Below are 22,298 nucleotides of genomic sequence, written 5' to 3' on the forward strand. Positions count from 1 at the left end.
GAGACACCTGCCGGGAAGTTCTTTAAACATGCAGATCAGGCTCTGATGATGTCATCGAGGCCCGACTGCCATTTTAACGGCTTCCCCGCCAGGCCAACCTGTGGGGAAGAGGCCCAGAAAGATCAGTGGATTTTTTACATTTTAAAAAAAAGTTTCCTTGTGGGCTGGGAGGAGCAGCCGTGCTCCGCTGGGCCGCCCAAGGAAACCTTTGGCTCCCTCACCCTGGGCTTCCCAGCCCTCCATCATTACATCCCTGCTTTTGTATTCTATACCTCGGCTAATAACGGAGAGCGTTCCGAATGCCTTCTTCACAACCTTATCTACCTGTACTGCCATGTTCAGGGACCTGTGCACATGCACTCCAAGGCCTCTCACTTCCTCTACCCCTCTCAATATATTCCCGTTTACTGCGTATTCCCTTTTACTGTTTGCCCTCCCTAAGTGCATTACCTCACACTTCTCCGGGTTGAACTCTATTTGCCACTTTCCCGCCCACTCCATCAACCCATTGATATCTTCTTGGAGTCTACAGCTATCCTCTTCACTATCGACTACACGGCCAATTTTTGTGTCGTCTGCAAACTTGCCAATCATGCCCCCACATTCAAGTCCAAATCATTAATATATACCACAAACAGCAAGGGACCCAACACTGAGCCCTGTGGCACACCACTGGAAACGGATTTCCATTCGCAAAGACATCCATCGACTTTTATCCTTTGAGAACAGTGGTCGGCTTGGAATGTTCTGAGAGCCCTGCAGGGAAAGGGGAAGGTAGATCGGATCGGGCAGTTCCCCGACCAGACGGTCGATGCCATTTGGCAGAACGTCTCGTCACCAGAACTGACCAATAGGCACCAGGATGTAGCCTGGATGGTGGCGAGAAGGGCCCTCCCAGTGCGGTCCTGCCTCGAGGCTGCGTCGGGGACGAGATCATTTTTTTTCTGGCAACCAGTAACCAGTGGTGTTCCACAGGGGTCGGTGCTGGGTCCCCAACTCTTTACAATCTATATTAACGATTTGGAGGAGGGGACCGAGTGCAACATATCAAAATTTGCAGATGATACAAAGATGGGAGGGAAAGTAGAGAGTGAGGAGGACATAAAAAACCTGCAAGGGGATATAGACAGGCTGGGTGAGTGGGCGGAGATTTGGCAGATGCAATACAATATTGGAAAATGTGAGGTTATGCACTTTGGCAGGAAAAATCAGAGAGCAAGTTATTTTCTTAATGGCGAGAGACTGGAAAGTACTGCAGTACAAAGGGATCTGGGGGTCCTAGTGCAAGAAAATCAAAAAGTTGGTATGCAGGTGCAGCAGGTGATCAAGAAAGCCAATGGAATGTTGGCTTTTATTGCTAGGGGGATAGAATATAAAAACAAGGAGGTATTGCTGCAGTTATATAAGGTATTGGTGAGACCGCACCTGGAATACTGCATACAGTTTTGGTCTCCATACTTAAGAAAAGACATACTTGCTCTCGAGGCAGTACAAAGAAGGTTCACTCGGTTAATCCCGGGGATGAGGGGGCGGACATATGAGGAGAGGTTGAGTAGATTGGGACTCTACTCATTGGAGTTCAAAAGAATGAGAGGCGATCTTATTGAAACATATAAGATTGTGAAGGGTCTTGATCGGGTGGATGCAGTAAGGATGTTCCCAAAGATGGGTGAAACTAGAACTAGGGGGCATAATCTTAGAATAAGGGGCTGCTCTTTCAAAACTGAGATGAGGAGAAACTTCTTCACTCAGAGGGTGGTAGGTCTGTGGAATTTGCTGCCCCAGGAAGCTGTGGAAGCTACATCATTAGATAAATTTAAAACAGAAATAGACAGTTTCCTAGAAGTAAAGGGAATTAGGGGTTATGGGGAGCGGGCAGGAAATTGGACATGAAGCTGAGTTCGGATCGGTCAATGCCCTGTGGGTGGCGGAGAGGGCCCAGGGGCTATGTGGCCGGGTCCTGCTCCGACTTCTTGTGTTCTTTAGATTTGTGGTTGGGATCAGATCAGCCATGATCTTATTGAATGGCGGAGCAGGCTCGAGGGGCCGATTAGCCTACTCCTGCTCCAATTTCTTATGTTCTTATGTTCTTATGTTTCCTGTTACTGAGCCAATTTTGGATCCAATTCACCACATTTCCCTGTATCCCATGGGCTTTTACCTTTCTGACCAGTCTGCCATGTGGGACCTTGTCAAATGCCTTACTAAAATCCATGTAGACAACATCCACTGCACGACCCTCATCAATCCTCCTTGTCACTTCCTCAGAGAATTCAATCAGATTTGTAAGGCATGACCTTCCCTGAACAAATCCATGCTGACTATCCCTGATTAAACCATGCCTTTCCAAGTGACAGTTTATCCTATCTCTCAGTATTGATTCTAATAGTTTGCCCACCACCGAGGTAAGACTGACTGGCCTATAATTGCCCGGCCTTTCCCTCGTACTCTTTTTAAACAATGGTACTACGTTTGGAGTCTTCCAGTCCTCCGGTACCTCCCCTGTATCTAGTGAGGATTGGAAAATGATCCTCAGAGCGTCCGTTATTTCCTCCCTGGCTTCCTTCAATAGCCTAGGAAACAATCCATCCGGCCCTGGTGACTTATCAACTTTCAAGGATTCCAGTCCCTTTAGTACTTCCTCTCTCGTTATGTTTACCTTATCCAATATTTCACACCTCTCCTCTTTAACTACTACATCCGGATCATCCCTTTCCTTTGTGAATACGGAGACAAAATATTCATTTAAAACCCTACCCACATCCTCTGCTTCTACACACAAGTTACCCTTATCATCCCTGATAGGTCCCACCTTTCCCTTAGCTATCCTCTTGTTCCTAATGTACTGATAAAACATCTTTGGGTTTTCTTTAATCTTACTAGCTAATATTTTTTCATGCCCTCTCTTTGCTTTCCTTTTTTCCTTTTTTATGTCATCCCTGTACTTTCTATACTCCTCTAGGCTTTCTGCAGTATTTAGTTTTCTGTGACAGTCATAAATCTTTTTCTGCTTTATCTTGCCCCGTATACGTCTAGACAACCAGGGGGCTCTAAATTTGGCAGTGCCACCCTTTTTCTTTGAGGGGACGTGTCTGCATTGTACCCGTAGAATTTCACTTTTTAGTGCCTCCCACTGGCTTACCACTGATTTTTCCTTAAGTAGTTGTGTCAAGTCCACTTCTGCCAAATCACCTCTTAGTTCTGTAAAATTTGCCTTCCCCCAATTTGAAACGTTTACTCCTGATTTAACTCTGTCCTTTTCCATAATAATGCTAAAACTAACTGAATTGTGGTCACTATCCCCAATATGGTCACCCACTGTCACTTCACCCACTTGCCCATCTTCATTTCCCAGCACTAAATCTAGAATTGCATCCCCTCTTGTTGGGCTTGTCATGTACTGGCTAAAAAAGTTCTCCTGGACACCGATCAAGAATTTTGTGCCTCTGTGCCCCTCACACTGTTTGAATCCCAGTTGATGTTAGGGTAGTTGAAGTCCCCTACTATTATTGCCCTCTTATTTTTATGTCCCTTTTGCTATTCGGGGGTCTATAGTACACTCCTTGTAGTGTGACTGCCCCTTTTTTATTTCTTAGCTCAACCCATATAGCCTCGATTGATGGTCCATTTAGCATATCATCCCTTCTCATACTGTAATTGATTCTTCAACCAATAATGCTACCCCCCTCCTTTTTTACCACCCACTCCATCCTGCTTGAAAACTCTATATCCAGGGATATTGAGCTGCCAATTATCCCCCTCTTTAAGCCAGGTTTCCGTTATAGCAATGATATCATGCTGCCATGTGTCTATCTGTGCCCTTAACTCATCTGCTTTGTTTGTACGTGATAGAGCCTGTCGATTTTTTAGTTTGTGCATCACCTTCACTATAATTCCACGATAATTACAGACTGGGGAGACCATTGCGTCCATCTTAATTCATCCATCCACAGTGACTCTGCTGTCCCCTCATTCCAGCGTCCAATTGGTTCTTAAATCATTGCAGGGTTTTATCTGCACTACTCTAACTGCAAGTCCATTCCATGTATTGATCATTGTTTGTGTGAAAAAAGAGCGTCCTAAATCTATCGTTTGCTAGTTTGGACCTGTGTCTCATTGTCCTACTCTCACAATTTACTTTAAATTTAATTTTCTGCATTTATTTTCTTTTTCATACTGTGTACTATCCTATGTAATTCTATAAGATCACCTTTTAGACATCTCCATTCAAGGCTGAAAAGCACGAGTTTCCTCAATCTTTCCTCAAAGCTCACACCTCGGACACTAAGGATCAGTGCAAATGAAGATGGCAGAAAAATGTGGAAAGTTTCTGCAATCTTTGGAACTTTTCAAAATCGTACCTGTCGTAGTTATTTTAGGGGTTGCAATGTTTAAACACCGGAAGTTTGGCTATACTGAGTGATTTAACATTTTCCATCTCTTTCGGTTCTTTTCCCGCTCTCAAAATACAAACACCAGCATTCTTGAGAGAGGGTTGATTCATTCACCCATTTCTCTTGATCTCCAAATGTACTGAAAGAAATTGAGCAGACCTATTAAATACACATACACTCACTCTTGGTTCAGTTAGTAACAGTGTTATGTGGTGATGGCAGTAATTAGGAACATAGGAAGAGGAGTAGGCCATTCAGCCCCTCGTGCCTGCTCCGCCATTTGATAAGATCATGGCTGATCTGTGATCTAGCTCCATATACCTGCCTTTGGCCCATATCCCTTAATACCTTTGGTTGCCAAAAAGCTATCTATCTCATATTTAAATTTAGCAATTGAGCTAGTATCAATTGCCATTTGCGGAAGAGAGTTGCAAACTTCTACCACCCTTTGTGTGTAGAAATGTTTTCTAATCTCGCTCCTGAAAGGTCTGGCTCTAATTTTTAGACTGTGCCCCTACTCCTAGAATCCCCAACCAGCGGAAATAGTTTCTCTCTATCCACCCTATCCGTTCCCCTTAATATCTTATAAACTTCGATCAGATCACCCCTTAACCTTCTAAACTCTGGAGAATACAACCCCAATTTGTGTAAGCTCTCCTCGTAACTTAATCCTTGAAGTCCGGGTATCATTCTAGTAAACCCTGGTCTGTAATGAGTTGGTGGACCTCAGTCAGCACTGAGATAAGGGGGCTACAATTGGCCCTGTTGTCACAGGACTATGGAAAGTAATAGATCTGCCTAGATTCCCCCTCCAGATTGCTATGCAAAGACCCCCCCTCCCTACCCACTGAAGAGTACGCGAGTGTGGATATCAGTTGAGGATGTTAATGGGCTCAGTTGTGATGAACTGGGTAGCCTGCGGACTATGTAGACTCATCCACTTTAACGGCCACCTGGGTGAGGTATTGAGCATTTGTGGATCTGTATTCCAGCATGAGTCAGCATCTTCAGGAGAGAAGGGAATGAGTTGAGGGAAAGTACACATATTCTTGTAATTGTATTGAAGTGTAGTAAAGACAGGAACAATACTTATCTAAGATGTGTTGGATTTAGGACTTCTTATTAGAAGGGATATTTGATGAGAACTGTTGCAGCTTTGGTAAGATGTACAGACAAGCTATCAATAAAAACTGCATTAACATAAGTTCTCCCTGGTCATCGGATTTTGGTATTAATTCAGCAGACAGTTTGACATTTAGGAAATAGAAACAGTTCTTTGCTTAAATGCCAGGTGGTTGAAAGCACTGGAGAATCCAAGTCTGAGGAGAGCTTATCTTGTCAAAACATTGTTGCTCAAATCTTGAACTTGGTTCTCTCCTTGTTTTAAGTTGGCATTTTAATTATGTAATGCTCAGTTAGTGAACTGATTGATCATGCTGTTGCTGCCAATTGCTGATAGTCTAAAACAAAATCAAACTTTATTTAACCTCACTGGCAGGCAGTTGTTTTTAATTAAAGCTCCTATTATTGCAGAAGGCAATTTCTAATTGAAACGTCTCCCTTAAAAGCGTGCACTTTTTGATTCTTAATTGCCTTTTTTTAAAAAAGCTGAGGCCTAAAAACAGCTGCTGTTAAATATATTCTCTCCAGTGTCAGTACTGGATGATCCCAAGCCAAGGGTCTCTCTCTCTCTCTCTGCTCGCCTATATGGCTTGACTTGTGCTGCCAATTTTTCTTCTATTTTTCCCACCCCGTATCTGAAGTGGACCAAACCCCTCTCCCTCATAAAACCTCTCTACCATTGAGGGAGAGGAGTTCAATTGCAGAGAAACCTGTGAGATCCGTAAGCCCCTCATGAAGCATTTCCATCCTTGCTGGTTATAGATTTCCAAACAATCCCAAGTTTTGATGTTCTTCCAACCAAGAAAGTGACCACTGCTGGTGCTTTATCAATGTTGCAACATCCCAGTTACTCTGTGGTTCAATACAGTTTAGGGTCCAGTATGTACTAAGGAAATAGGAAATAGAAATGAAAATGGCCATTCAGCTGATGTAACTCGTTCCACCATCCAAGTCCTGTTTTAGAATCCATCTTATTAATTCTCATTGTTATTCAAGAAACTTGGATCACATCCACTCCATAATAGTTTCTCCAGTGAGAATAGATCTAAAACTTGTAGTATCTTTGTTGACCTTTTCCACGACCACTAAATGTTTTAGTCAGTTCAGAGATCTTAACCAGACATGATACTTCATGTGTGGGCCTAGAAATTGGAAGGTATTGACTCTTGTTGAGGGGTACGATTCCATGGAAATAGAGTCTCCCTCTAGTATAACTCGTGTTTAAACCTGGAGGATGAATCTCAGCTGCCTACTCAAGGGGGATGCATTTAAGGGGAAGCTAGATAAGTACATGAGGGAGAAAGGAATAGAATGGTATGCTGATAGGTTTAGGTGAATTTGAGTGGGAGGAGGCTGGTGTGGAGCATATTCACTGGCAAAGACCAGTTGGACCAAATGGCCTGTTTCTGTGCTGTAGATTCTATGTGATTCTATTCGACTGTGGGGTGGCGGAGTGGGGTGGGGTGGGAGTGGAGGGGGAGGAGTTGTTTGGGGTCGGGGGAACGGAGGCGTCACAGCTGAGCTGATCCTTTCCTCACTTGATATCGACTAATTCCAGTAGGAATCACTGGACAGCAGTGCAATCAACAGCAGGAACACTGGCTGTTATTTCTTCCCTCTAACTGGCACAGGGTGCTGAGGATGATTTTAGTATCACCCCTGACCATCCTGACCAAGATCCACTAACTCAGATTGAACCTTTGACCTTCTGAACCTGGATGTCTCAGCTCCATACTGGGCAATGCACCTACCAACTGAGCTTCAGTAAAAATATATTTCACCAACTCTCATTCGTCACCTAAATGAGCACGTCAACAAAATAAAAGAAGCTTAATATCTATCTCAGATCCATTTGAAAATCTTCAATCAGTCAACTGATGAACTCTGTGTACTGAGGCTTATTTGGAGATAAATGGAATACTCATAAAATTGTAATAGAAAAATGATTTGGTGGAATACTAAGACTGAAACAGCGGACAACGGGCTTTTTATGAATCTCAATGCAGTAATAAAAGAACGTTGCAGGGCATTTTGTGTTGTAGGCTCTTGGAGGTCTGATTAAATTAGTTGTCCTGCATTTGCTCCTGTTTCAGTATAAAACCTGTCAAAGCATTAATTATTACCATCAGTAGATAACACACACATGGCAGGGGAAAGAATTACTATTATATTTTCTTCAAACATTTTTATCTGTCTCAGTCAGCCTGGCTCTTAATGAATAGCTGGCATGGTTTTATTCTATACCTACTTGAATAACAAGCATTACAGAGATTAATACCAGTGTACAGGGATTGGGGCTCAATTTCAATATTCCAGAATAGTGTGTAAGAGGATGTTCTAAGAGTAGAACAATGGGACCTCCATGCTGTCAGGTTGCACTAAAGATTGACATTAGCTGACTGTTCACATTTTTCTTTGTTTCATTACGGATACTTTTATCCTTCATTTTTAGCAATGTTACTAAAGGCCACTGCTCCTCTGAACTTTTCTCTCCCTTGATCCTTCTGAGCTCCAAATGTTCCATTCTGTGCCATTTTCCACCTCCCTATCTCCTCACCTGTGTGCTGAAATCAAGTTTTGTTGCACCATCTCTTTCTCTAACTTGCTTCCCCCCGGATCTCCAAACACTGAAAGTACTTACGTCCCCTCTTCCTCTCCCCCTACAGTCTATGGCACAAGCTTGGTGTCAACTGAGCATTATATGTAGATTGAAATTGCCTTCTCTCCTACTCTTTTTGATGTTGGTGGTGTCAAACATTATATGCCCTGGTTGTTCAACTAGATTTATCAATTTGAAAAATAGAAGAATCACAGGTAGTCACTAAACCCATTTTCACAGAATATGGGGTTTGCAATACGTTCATGCTTGCTGTCTGGCAATTTTCGTACTTGAGACAATGAATCTATCTAATGGATGAGATATCTCCATGTGCCACTAATGCCTGGTACATCCATGGGTGTATAAATTAGGGCTAGCAAGCTAGTGATTAATGTGTTGACGCTCCACATAATTGGATATTTGTACTGTAGATCTTAACAAATCTGTTCAAAGAGCCATAAGAATGGCAGATGTGGGAAATGCTAACCTCCGATTGCAGGGGACTGGTGTCCTATTCCTTCCTCCCAGTTTAACATTAGGACTACAGGTCTAGTGGAGTTGACACTGCAATGCCCACCAGCTTGTGAAAGAGTTGTTTGCACTGATGGAGACCCATAACAGCTTTGCATGTTCCCAAGACATGGTAGAAAGTCTCGTATCTTGATTAAATATTACCTTTCCGATCCCTGAAAATATTAATATTTATTGGTGTTATTGGAATTCAAAAGGACACTGCATCTGTTAGGCTAAGCAAACAGCCGGAGCAAACTGGTTTCTGATTAGACAGGGACAGATGGAGCTGCTCTGTGGTAAATACTAAAATACGTCTGTGTTGTTAATGTGATGCTTTGAGCCCCTAAAATAATACAAGTTTAAAACCATATGAGCAAATTTAATTAATAAAAGCTGTTTATTTATGAGTTTATGCATATCAAAATGAATGATAGCGATGCGGGGGAATGCAAAACCTTCAGTGCCAATTTATTGCTGAATTACAGCCAAACTTATGGATAGTAAGAAGTGGGATGTTACCAAATTGTCTTAAAGCTCTTCATACAATCAATTACTTTCTTGCAGTGGCAGTAGATGAATTTGGCAGCCATTTTGCCCCACGAACAACATTTAGATGAAAAGCTAGTTAATCTAGTTTGATTGTATTGGTTGAGGGAGGAATATTGGCCAGGATTTCCTGCTCTTCTTCAAATAGTGCCAAGGATTCTTTGACATACACCCCAATAAGCAGCGGAGTTGTGGTTTAACATCTCATATGAAAAACGGCACCACCAACAATGCAGCACTCTCTTAGTACTGCGTTGGAGAATAATTTTAGATGATGCTTACTGGGAGGGAGACCTGAACACACAATCTCTTACCCAGAGACGAGAGTGAGCCAAAGTAAATATAAGAGACTGGTCCCAATTCATTACTGTTAGGAAGAGAGAATGAGAAAATGGAACTGTGTGAATCAATTCCCCTTATCTGTCTGGGCTGCAATCAAATGCAGGTCCTGGAGGTGGAAAAAAAAGTATTCAAATGCGCTATACTACTCAGTCACCCCTTACATTAACAAATTCTACCATTAATAATTAATGCTCCAAGGGCTTGCCTTGTATAAATAGAAGTCGATATTGCAGCAAAACACTGCTGGCGCTTTATATCTGTGACCTGGATGCTGAATGCAGTCACTCAATGGTGACGACTGACCCAAATAGCACAGACAAAAGGGCACTCTTACTTCTAACTTATTCAACCCATTTCCTCACAGACAAAACATTAGAAGGATAAATCGAAAACTGTGATTTTTGAGCGGTTGCCCACGTGCTGACTCGAACGCAACACCGTTGCTTCAGTCTTTCCACTGGCACTCTGCATCTACCTCGGAGATTCAAACCGCAATATAAATGCGCTGTTGCTGTTACTTCTGCACGGTGTCACCCTGTCACAACTGCAGTTCCTCCCCAGCTCCCTGCACTGAGTTTCTTCTGTGTCACACGCACAGATTTTCTGTCAATTCCCAAAGTTGACTAGTTTGGACGTAAGATTATACCCAGCAGCATCGTAACCCAGACCCGTGAAAATTTAGCCGTCTGCTGGGTCAGATATCGTCAGACACAAAATCATTCTACCGTTCTTTTTCCTAATTAAAACCGTGTGACTGTATTAAGCTCTCTCTTTCTCAGCCTGCACTGGGAAACTGTGTGATGATTTGAGCGGGAGAGGGTTAAAACAGCGAGGCCGGAATTTGTGATGAATCGCAGCAGATGTTCAGAGCTGTTAATTAGCCACCAATGGAATTGGTCTTCTTGCATTGTGGCTGGGATTGGGGACTTGGCTGTATGTGGTTGTGAATTCTAATGAGATTCTCTTTACGCTAAGAACATACCGTTTGAATAAATTACAGTAAAAAGAGAACTATTTGCCGTTTTTTTGTAAGTGCTGGGAGTTCAGCAAATATAAATCTCCAGTTCAAATATTCGTTTATGGAAATTCATACTCATCTGAATGACCCGCGCTTATATATTGTTGGCCTCCAGAGACTGTGCTGTAATATGTGACTCCAATGCCTTTTTATTTATGCGTTCATGGGATGTGGGCGTCGCTGGCAAAGGCCAGCATTTATTGCCCATCCCTAATTGCCCTTGAAAAGGTGGCGATGAGCCGCCTTCTTGAACCGCTGCAGTCCGCCTCTGGAGACCCAACAATAACTTGCATTTAGATAGCGCCTTTAACATAGTAAAACATCCCAAAACGCTTCACAGGAACGTTATCCAACAAAATTTGACACCGAGCCACATAGGAGATATTAGGGCAGGAGACCTAAAATTTGGTGTAGGAGATAGGTTTTAAGGAACGTCTTAAAGGAGGAGATAGAGAGATAGAGAGGTGGAAAGGTTTAGGGAGGGAATTCCAGAGCTTAGGGCCTGGACAGCCGAAGACACGGCCTCCAATGGTGGGGCGAAGGAAATCGGGGATGCGCGAGTCCAGAATTGCAGGAATGCAGAGTTCTCGGAGAGTTGTAGGGCTGGAGGAGGTCACAGAGATAGGGAGGGGCGAGGCCATGGAGGGATTTGAACACAAGGATGAGAATTTTAAATTCGAGGCATTGCTGGACTGGGAGCCAATGTAGGTCAGTTTCCAGGGGGTTTCAGGAAGCATAAACGCCAGAGGTATAGCCCGCTGCATGCTGACAACATGCTATAACCCTACATGTATAGGGTCATTTTTACAATGCTGGCCTCTATGACCCTCTTTTCCCCAAGATTGAGCAAGTTGGTTCAGCAATCGCCCACGTGCTGACTCGCATGCAACACTGTTGCTTCAGTGTTTCCACTGGCACTCATAGATTACGAGGTTTACGAATCTACCTCGTAAATTCAAACCGCAATATAAATGTGCTGTTACTTCTGCATGGTGTCACCCTGTTACAACTGCAGTTCCTTCCCAGCTGTCTGCACTCGGTTTCTGCTGTGCCGCACGCACAGATCTTCTGCCAATTCCGAAAGTTGACTGGTTGTGACGTAAGATTACAGCCAGCAGCACCGTAACCCAAACCTGTGAAAACACAGCCGGGGTCAGATATAGTCAGACACAAAATCATTCTGCCGCTCTTTTTTCTAATTAAAATAGATGGCCCATTTTCACATCGCAACTCCATCTCAAAGTGAAACACTTATAATATTTGTGGCATTTATGTGAAATAGGCCAGGCTTCTAAAATATTTGCATTTCCTGAGGCTATTTGGCAGTGGATTGACTATATTTAGTATGTTGACTCTTTACATGAAACTACATAATAGGAAACATTTTATGCTTGTGATTCTATCCCTGTGTGAAGGTGGAAAAATTTGGGGCACATTAAAGTTCCAGATTTGGTTACATCACTGTTGGATTTGTTGGTAATTGCACCATCCAATGAGGAGCTGAGCCTTAAAGATCAGGAAAAGTCCCAGTTTGATCCCTGGCCTGTGCTGAGTTAGTTGATCTCGGCCATGATACTTTACAATTGGCCTCGTGGCTCCTGATCTAGCACCCTGGGTTATTGAGGGGGCAAAAATTAACTGGGTATCTGTTCCTGATCACCACCCAGTGCCACCTGGCAGGGAGTACAACATAGGAATTGCCAGTTGAAAAAAATGCTAAGGTCCATCGAGTTCGCCCACTGCCATCCTGGTAGTTGCATGATACAACGATACTGGAGTTGTTGACTGATCATAGCAATCAATCACCAATTTATCTAACTTGCATTTGAATGAATCAATACTAACTGCTTCCACCATCTCCCTGGGGAGTCTGCTCCACAGATTGACCACCCGCTCACTGAAATATTGTTTCCGCAGATTAGTTTTGAATTTAGCCCCTTTAAAGCTCAGGCTGCGTCCGTTGGTTTTAGTGTTCTGAATAAGGTGAAATAGCTTGTCATGGTCTACATTATCCAGTCTCTTTAGAATCCTAAAAACAGCAATCATATCACCCATCACATCATCGAGCGTGCGTTTGGCTGCAAAGTCCCCCACAGTTGAATAGCCAACCAACACTCGTGTCTAGGCTCACACCTGAAGAATGGTCATATGGGCTCCGTATTGGAGGGTGCATGACACTAGTCGACCCACACCCCAGCAAGAGCCAAGGGAGGAGTGAGCAAAAGTACAGGAAAATTATTCCGTAGTTGGACCAGTTCTGCATTGATCAGGAACCGACTCTGGCCAGAAATGATCTCAGGTGGCTGAAGGCTGATATGTTGTGCTCACTTCTGTTATAATTTTGCTGCCCGTTTCTGCAGATTGCAAACCTTACAGCAGAGCTCGCGGACGAGCGTTTTAAGGGTGACGTGGCCTGTCGGGTACTGGAGAGTGAGCGTGCTGAGAGACTGCGACTTGCACAGGAACTGAAGGGCATGCAGGTGAGCAACAGTGCCATGTTGGGTTACGTTTTTAAAAAAATGATCAATATATTAGGGATGTGAAATTATTTCTCTGCAAACTTACGATAATTCTGTCACAAACACTTTTCACAGCCTACAAAAAAAAAGTGCACTTTTTGAATGGTTTTGCGAAATATTGTTTTAGTGCTGAGAAAATTTTCTTGTAATTATACAAACTCAGGAAAATAAACCACATTGGGAATTTTTGGGGCATTTTCTGGAATAATCTGCTCTGAGAATGAACTCAAACTCCCCCATGTTTTCTATGAGGAAGATTTGTATACATTATACTAATTGCAGTGGGAACGTTCCCAATTTTTAAATTTTATTTCTCTAATATTTTTTCCTGCATTTTCCTATATTTTTTGTTCTCCACTTCCTGGGCACCATTGGTGGCGGGCTTCTGGGATGTAACTCCATTGACTATTGCATGTGTGTGAGTCTGGACACTGAGAATTAGTAGTTTATGTAGATGTTGGGTGAAGACTCCATTAAGTGCAACACTATGACCACACATTGGGGGGGGCAGGGGAGGGGGGCGGGGGGAGATTTTGGCCGATCACCCATTCCAGCGGTGAAGAGGCTCCCTGTCATTTTGAGGTTCCATCCTTGTTTAAATTCGTCAGGTGAGTTGCAGAGTGCCAAACAAGCGTCCCGACATATCCCACCAGATTGAAGACTGGAAGTCAGTCCAGAGCCGGTCACTCTCACCCATCTTTTTGTATGTTTGTGTGAAGTAACCTTGATTCTAGTTCAGCAGCAACTTTGAGTCATTAAAGCCACTTGTCATGCAACCAATAATTGAATTGTGATATGAGCAATGAACAGCTTGACAGTTGTGTGCTTTGTCTGTCTTTTAATTATGGTCTCCAAACATTTCCAAAGCTCTGTGGGATTAAGTTCTTGCACAGTAACCCTTCACCGAAACATTTTCTAATAAACCACAACATCTGTTATAATTTCTGATGGCTCCTTTACTAATGGAGATATTAGGATAGATTTTAAGAATTAGTAATCTCAGGGCAGAGCTTCGTTCGATGGAAGTGCACATCTGGAATTTGGATGTGAAGTTCAGTGTGGCCGGCTCATATTTCTGAAAATTAAAAGGAACGGACTGACTATTCTGTGGGTTGCGCTGACCTTTGCCCCCAAATTCCCTATGCGTTTCCATCATCTGAGGCTCTGAGTTGGGAGCACTAATTTGTAAAATCTAACCCTTCATGTAAAATACTTCTCTACAATATCCACCAACAGATCACAGCCTCTGATATATTACTCAATGCTGGGGGTCCATGATGGCTCAGCTGGTCAGGTTAGTGAGCAGATCATCCTCGGTTTAATTTCTGGTCTACGGTGAACTCGTTCGTCTCAGCTAGAGCAATGATAAGTGTGCTGCAATTTGCCTCAGTTATCTGAGGGAAAATTGGTCAGGTTTCCCATTACAGGTCCAGCAATTCCTGTTGGAAGTGTAGGTATGAGTACAAAATAGGGCTTGGCTGTAATCTCACTAATTCCCCCCCCCACCAACCCCCAATGCCTCATGGTAAAATATTCTGCTGTCTCTCATTATCTAAGATTGCACGTGAAGAATGGACAAGGTACCAGTGCGTACACATTTGCTGTTGGAACTGTATCGCATCAAGGGGTATACACCTTGAGAAGAGGAGAGAAGGACAGTAAATTGGAAGAAAAAAATCATGCACCGTTTATGATTCTCTTTAATGGAATAATCCATATTAAAAGTCTTCTCCATAAGCTGCGGCCTCACAAAAGCACTAATGAAACTACTGGGGGAATTGGCTCAGTGAGAAAGGCATTGGCCTTTATTTCCTCGAGGATCAAGGTTCAAATCCAGCCCAGACTAATGGGCCCTTTATATTGGGCAGCCTCAGTCCAGTTCCTCATGAGCATGGGCCTAAAGCACAAAACTGGCAATCTCACTCAGAAATGCCACAGGATGGCTGTTGTGGGAAATGTAAAAACATTGGACCACTGGTGCGGTGAGGAGTGTCTTCTGAGGCTATGTGGATGTTGGGTGAGGATATCATCAAGTGACCACAGATGTACTGTCCAGCAGGCCCGAGTGGATACTGACCAGGAGCAGGAGACTTGACTGATTTGTTTTTTTTTCCAGCACTGGGACATTAAGCCAATTCCACTGGCATCACCCCTAGTTTTATTTTACATGGAATGGAAGTGAGACTGATGATTCTGTAGTTGCCCGTGTCTTCTTTGCCACCCTTTTTTGAATTATGGGTACCACATTAACCTGCTTCCAAGTTGCTGGTAGTGTCCATGTGTCCAATGGCTCCCTCAGTGATTGTCAGTGCTTCATAAATCTATTCCCTAGTCTCTCTCAGCAATCTGGGATAAATACCATGTAGCCTTAAAACCTACCTCTTTGACCAAGCTTTTGGTCACATGTCCTAATATCTCCTTATGTGGCTCAGTGTCAAATTTTGTTTGACAACGCTCCTGTGAAGCATCTTGGGACTTTTTACCGTGTTACAGGAGCTATATAAATGCAAGCTGTTGTTGCATCGAGTCACATCAAAACTACAGCACAGAAACAGGCCATTTGGCCCAACTGGACTATGCTGGCGTTTATGTTCCACACAAGCCTCCCCCTCCCTACTTCATCGAACCATATCAGAATACTCTTCTATTCCTTTCTCTCTCATGTGCTTATCTAGCTTCCCCTTAAATGCATCTATCTATTTGCCTCAACTACTCCTTGTGGTAATGAGTTCCACATTCTAACCACTCTATGGGTAAAGAAGTTTCTCCTGAATTCCCTATTAGATTTATTAGCAACTATTTTATATTTATGACCTTTAGTTTTGGACTTCCCCACAGGTGGAAACATTTTCTCTATGTCTTACCCTATTGAACCCTATCATTATCTTAAAGACCTCTATCAGGTCGCCCCTCAGCCTTCTGTTTTGTAAATAAGAGTCCCAGCCTGTTCATTCTTTCCTGATAAGTATATCCTCTCAGTTCTGGTATCATCCTTGTGAATTGTTGATGTTGTTTATTTGTTTTGAGCCCATTTAGGTTGACTAGGACTTCCATCTCATTTATAACAAAATCATTAATGATTATACTTGAGGTATCTTTGTTTGGAGAGGGCATGTTGCTCATGTCTCCCCTTATGAACACATGGAGGAAGTAGTCATTCAGAATATTTACTATTTTGTGCTCAGGTTCAAGCCCATTTGCATCTGTTAAGGTTTTCATCTCTTCTCTGACTGCCCTCTTACTGTTATGGCACTGAAAGATTTTTTTATTGTAAAGCTTAGCCTCAACTGCTGTGCCTTCCAGTGTGACGTAGGCCAAAGGTTGAACTCTGTGCTGACGAGATAACGAATCCAATTTTTCTCTGGATTTATGTGTGCTTTTTTTTCTGTTCGTAGACTAAATATGAGAAGGTGGTGAAGAATTTAAACTCAGTTGAGAAGCAGTTGGAGGAAGCTCAACAACAGTTGCAGACGAGTGAGCTGGGAACTGCAGTGACAGGTAAACAGCATAGCGGAATAAGGTAATATAAAGAAAGACTTGCATTTATGTAACACCTTACCACAATGTCAAAACGTCTCAGAACGCTTCACACATTGAAGTCCTTTATATACACACATGTGACAGCCTTTTTGTGCCAGCAGTGTCCCATAGTCAGCAACAAGATGAAGGACCTGTTAGTCTGTGGTGTTAGTTGAGGGAGGTACATTGGCCAGGACACCAAGAGAACTCTTTGTGCATCTTCACAAAGTGGATCTATAGCCTCCTCCGGACCCCGCAGACAAGGACCTCTGTTTAGCATCCTGTCACTCCTTCAGTACTGCAGTGGAGTGCCAGCCTAAATGATGAGGTCAAGTACTGGTACGGGGCTCAAATCCACAATCTTCTGACCCCAGTGGAGAAAATTCTACCAACTGAGCCACACTAACACACATAGGGAGCCTATGGGAGTCATTTTCAAATTGCCAGCCAGGCATAAAATTGACCACCCATTATACAAATTGCCCGATGGGCGGACAATTTAAATTGCCAGTTTTGCACCTGGGCAGTAAGTTTAACGTCTGCCCCTATGTATGGTTCCTCGTGAGCTTTTAAAGGTACTTAAAGCAACTTTTCTATTACACTGCTCACATACAGAGACACGCTACAAAGCACTTTACAAGGCAAAGGAAAGATGGTGGATGCTGAGCACAGAAAAAAAGCAGGGTAGTGTGGAAAATTTAGGACGTCTAAAGGGAATGGTCTAAAAAGAATGGTTTTGAGGAAACTTTTGAAAGCAGAAGGAGTTGATGAGGTGGAGAGACCCAGGAAGGGAGTTCGAGGGCAGGGACATACAAACTGAAATAACAACCGCTGAAAATGGAGCAGAGGCGGCAGGAAGCAAGGAGTAACCTGGTGTCAGAGGAGCAATGGGTACATTGCGGAGATATATTGTTGGAGGAGGTCAATGAGGTAGATGGGCAAGGCCATGAAGGGAATTTAAATTGTGCATGAGGATCTCGAGGGGGAAGCCAGTGAGGCTTCAAGAAGAAGGAATGATGGGAGTGTGGGACTTTGTGTGGGCCAGAGCCCTGGCTGTCGATTTCTGAATGAGTTGCAATTTATGTAGGATCTTAGGAGGGAGGAGGGAGGATGCTAGTCACGAAAGCATTGTAGAAGTTCAGCCTCAAAGTGGTAAAGGCTTGGATTTCAGTAGCAGGGAGGGGTAGGGTGGAGTTGGGTGATGTTGCAGAAAAGGAAAAAAAACAGTCTTGATTCTGAATCAGATGTGGAAGAGAAATCTTTAATTTGACCAGTACTTTAAGGTCCCAAACCTCCGAACATAAGCTGTGGTGGCACCTGGGGAGGTCGATGGAGTCAATGCCAGAGGCATGTTGGTACCTGTAGGAGATTAAAAGGTTTGCTTTAGTTTTGCCGAGATTAAGCCGGAGGAAAATTTAGTTCATTCCAGACAGGTGGAGAGAGAGTGTTGCAACAGCCTTGGGATTGATGAAAGAAGGTGAAAGGTTGCGGAAGCTAACAATTCAGCCTGGGAGCTGGGCGTTTCAGTGCACCAATTTGTTGCACTGTGGATTAATAGGATGCTGATCCTTGGCCTGATTCCCCTCACGAGTTGTCAATTCCAGCTTTACTACCTCAATGTTGGGAGGTCAGGTTTTACTCCATAGAACCAGTTTGATCGCCCAGATTCTGAAGGTCACCTCATAGATGCAGGTAGGTCAATGTGTAATAACACTTCCAAACCCAGAATGGCTGCTGCCAATGAGTGAGCTGACTCCAACAGCACCTGATGAGTAAAATTATTGGTGGTGCTGGAGTCACATGTAGGCTAGATCAAGCAGGAGTGACAGATTCCCTTCTCTGAAGGACATTAGTGAACCAGTTGGGTTTTTAACAACAATCCAGCAGTTTTCATGGCCATTTTCTGATGCTAGCCCATAAATTACCAATGCTTTTTTAGTTTAACTTCACAACTTGCCATGGTGGGAACCCAAGGGATGTTAGTCCAGTATCATAACTGGTAGCCTGCCACAGCCACTGTGGTGTTATAAGGATGATTATGATGGCTCCACTTATATTTATGCTGCTTCACATTTGCTGTTACCTAAAGTTACGGTGTCTTCCTTTTTTTTAAGAGGAAGAGTGGAAAATGCGCCATGATTGTACGTTGATGGAAATGGAGTTTCTCAGGAAACGTGTCCGTATGTTTGAGGAAAGGATCAATTCGGAATTGCAAATCAGAAAGGAACTGGAACAAAAGGTAAAGGACCTGGATTCTGAGGGGACAAGTTATTGGCCTGGAAATTTCCCGAGGGTGCTTCTGGTCTCTGCCATTTTCTGCTGTTTTACTGTTTCTTTTGGGGGCTCTGACAAAGGGAGATCTGGAGAACCCCTTCAGAATTTTAAGACCATTGGCCGTAAAGTATATGGATTTATTTTGAAGGCACTGGATGTGGCCAGAATGGCAGAATCACCAGGAAAAATATGTGGAAGGAATTAAACTACAATGAATCCTCCATTTTCTGCCATAATGGAGGTCCCCCTCCTGTGGGTGATAGAATTATGTGCCAAAATCCCACAAATGACAATGAGGTGAATAACAACTCAATCTGTTTTAGCTGGTGTTGGTTGAGGGAAGAATGCTGATCAATACACCAGAATTCCTTGTTCTTTTTTGAACAGTATCATGTGATCTTTAACCTTTGCCTGAACCAGTGGGTCAGGCAGTTGGGGCCTTGGTTTAACATCTCATTTGAAAGTACGATTCCCACAATATTATCATGTTGATTTTGTTAAATTCCTCTAGCTTCTAATAGTTAGGGAGCTCCCTGTATTGACACTCAAGCAGGCTCCTTCAGTTGACTGGCATGAGCAGTGTGTACAAACACAATTTATTTAGGTTTCCCTGTCACCTGTGGTTTTTATTTTTGGCCTCGTCAGGTCTCAGATCTTCAGGGAAGTTATGAGAGTGCCAAGAGGAATGTACAGCAACTGAGGAGAAAGTGCAAGTGTTTGAACTCTGACTTGGAGGACACCAAGGTGCTGATGGAAAGTCAACAGAGCCGGAATCACGAGCTGGAGAAAAAACAAAGAAGGTAGGACTAACCTCCAAAGAGCAGGTCCTTGTTATTGTTTATCTGATAATCGGATTAGGTGTTTTTCTTGCAGTACATGGCGGAGTTTTACTTGAAGCTGGTATACTTGGTCACAGCCTTTGTCCCTTCCGATGCACCGTGCTTGGCCAGCTCCCCGGCAGTAAATTTCTCTGAGTGCTATTTTAACGGAGGCATGAAGCCAATTGTAATGATCAGGATAGGCCCCCCTCCATTAAAATAATGGACACAGGAATGTCAAATGAATATATTAAGTGTTTGTCTGGTAATATCACAGTCATTTTTATGTTTGTAACAATTTATTTCAAGTTGGGTTACTTCAGAAAAGAAGTGGAAAAATAATACATTAACCATTCCAGTTGTGATGCTGTCAACAGAATTGGTGGCTTCTTAATGGACAATGACCTTCAAATCATTGAAAGTGGTGCAATTTTGGGGAAGATGATGGTGCTACTGGTTTGGTGATTAATGGTCCTTTTCCTCATCTCTTTCTTGGATGCTTTGTAGCCCAGGTCACCAACAGAAATGCTTGGCCATAATTCATTGTCATTGTATTTATTCAGTTTTTATTTCATTTTCACTGCTAGGTTTGACATGGAGCTGGCTCAAGCTCTTGGGGAGGCCGCCTTTGAGAGGACCCTTCGTGAGAAGGTGTCACAGGAAAGCCAAATGTTGAGGACAGAACTTTATCGGACACAGCAGAATCTGCAGGTGAGAGACAGATTATGATTCCTTTAGATGTTCCAGCAGCCTGAATCTTAAGATCTCTACGGATATGTCATCATGAATATAGAGCGCCAGTGCACATGCCATTTGAGTTAGATGTATGCCCTATGGTTGAACAGAATCTTTCTAGCTGTTAAGAGCTGTATTACCCTTGTCCTTTATTTGATAGGATATTTTTCTCTCCTTCTCCTTCCTTGGGTCTCCATGTGTGATCACTAGTCAAGAGGGTGGGCAGGACCTCCAGCACACTGCTACTGAGAAACAGGCTACTAGAAAAAGGATTGAGAGATAAGCACAGAATTAATGCCTCAGAGTTTCTCTCCTTCCTCTGAAGAGGTCCTTGGCTTCCGCTTGGCATGGCTGGAGTGCGTAAAAGAGCGGGGGGAAGTGGCAGACTGTGACAGGGTGCGATGGCCATTGATGTGTGACAACCTGCACTTGTTACAGATGAAGCCTCAGATTCCTAACTTACACGAGTTAATGAGTGAATTACATGAGCAGCGGTGAAGTACAGTCCCCGCCACTTGCATTGTCCATGCTTACCACGCACAGCCGCCTATATCGGACAGATTGCGCTCACCATTTTCTAGTACCATTGGAGCCAATTACAAAGGTGTCGCTTCAAACCTATTAAGTGCGCCAGCCATTTTGGACAGTTCAGTAAGTTCTTTGCACCTCGTTAATCCCTTGTATTTACCGATTTACACACTGCTTCACTACATCCCTCTATCCGTGCGATAGTCATTTTTGATGCACTGGAGTTTTCTGTGACAAGCTGTTTCAAGCTAAACTGGGGTTGTATGGTCACAGAAACAAAGATATCGGGGATTAAAATATCTGAAAGAATCGCTAGAACCTCGTGCGTTACAAAAGCTGGACCGTTACTTGTAGACAGGAGAACATATCCTGATGTTCCTTGATCTGGCCATAATAAGATACATGAAAATAAATGAAAATACCTTTAGTGTTTTAAGTTCGCTTGGTTTAAACTGTACATGTTCTGCTGTTGGTCTCAAACATGAGACACTGGCAATCGGTTTTTATATAACGAATCGGAGATTGGTTTTACTGTCCACTGCCTCTAGCTGGTAAATCGTGTTAACACCAACATGTCCACTATAAGTGGTGGGAATTGTATGTCAATATATCAACATCTGCATCAGTGAATTTTCCACATGATAAAGCATGGAGTGGATGTGAGAGAATCATAACTGACAGAGAGGGAGGAAGAGAGAATCAGGAGAGCCAAACTAGGCCATTCTCCTTACTCAGTACTTACCAAATGACTGTAAGTTCATGTAAGCTGCCTGGTTGGGCAGCTCTGTTGACTACCTTCTCAATCAGGGAATGGGGGTGCATGGTTTTGGGGGAACCCTTTGATTTCTCTGCTTCTAGCAATGAATAATACTGTCACTTGAACGCACAAATAATGCAGCAGGAAGTTCCAGACATTGAAGTTACCAAGAAAGTGAATGTAACTTCTTTTCTGTCTTGTTTAACAGGGAAAAGAATCTGAGACCACAACACTGAACCAGCGAGTAGCAGAGCTGAAAGTGGAACTTTGTGACCTCAAGTCGCATGAGCCACAGAGCAAGGAGACTGTGGCACAGATAAAGAAGCAGCTTCGTCATCTGGAGGCTACGACGAAGGAACAAAGTAAAGAGATCAGTGAACAAGTGGGAACCATAGAACAACTGGAGCAGGTCAGCCAGGACCTAGTCAACCAACAACCAGGGCTACCCAAGCCATGTCTTTAAATCATAGCTTTCTTTTTCCAATCTAAAGTGAGCAGCAACATGCTGTCCAACTGTGGAGGACATCACAGCTAAGCCCAAACCCGTCTCCACCCCCAGCGTTTGCACATTCAGAGTTCCAGTAGGGGTTGCTGTATAATGATCAGGAGCAGGA

At 43.3% G+C, this 22,298-nt stretch overlaps 1 protein-coding gene across 5 annotated transcripts in view; it reads left to right on the forward strand.

Annotated features, from left to right (window-relative positions):
* Nucleotides 1–22,298, forward strand: part of LOC137342242 (unconventional myosin-XVIIIb-like) — a 265,799-nt gene that overhangs the window by 146,181 nt on the left and 97,320 nt on the right. For all 5 annotated transcript variants that reach the window (XM_068006069.1, XM_068006068.1, XM_068006071.1 and 2 more), the window contains 6 exons: nt 12,895–13,014; nt 16,449–16,551; nt 18,687–18,811; nt 19,492–19,646; nt 20,252–20,375; nt 21,893–22,093. In XM_068006069.1, the coding sequence (XP_067862170.1) occupies nt 12,895–13,014; nt 16,449–16,551; nt 18,687–18,811; nt 19,492–19,646; nt 20,252–20,375; nt 21,893–22,093 (828 nt within the window). The remainder of the gene's footprint in view (nt 1–12,894; nt 13,015–16,448; nt 16,552–18,686; nt 18,812–19,491; nt 19,647–20,251; nt 20,376–21,892; nt 22,094–22,298) is intronic.

This window comes from Heptranchias perlo, chromosome 25, assembly GCF_035084215.1.
Source record: "Heptranchias perlo isolate sHepPer1 chromosome 25, sHepPer1.hap1, whole genome shotgun sequence".
Taxonomy (NCBI): domain Eukaryota; kingdom Metazoa; phylum Chordata; class Chondrichthyes; order Hexanchiformes; family Hexanchidae; genus Heptranchias; species Heptranchias perlo.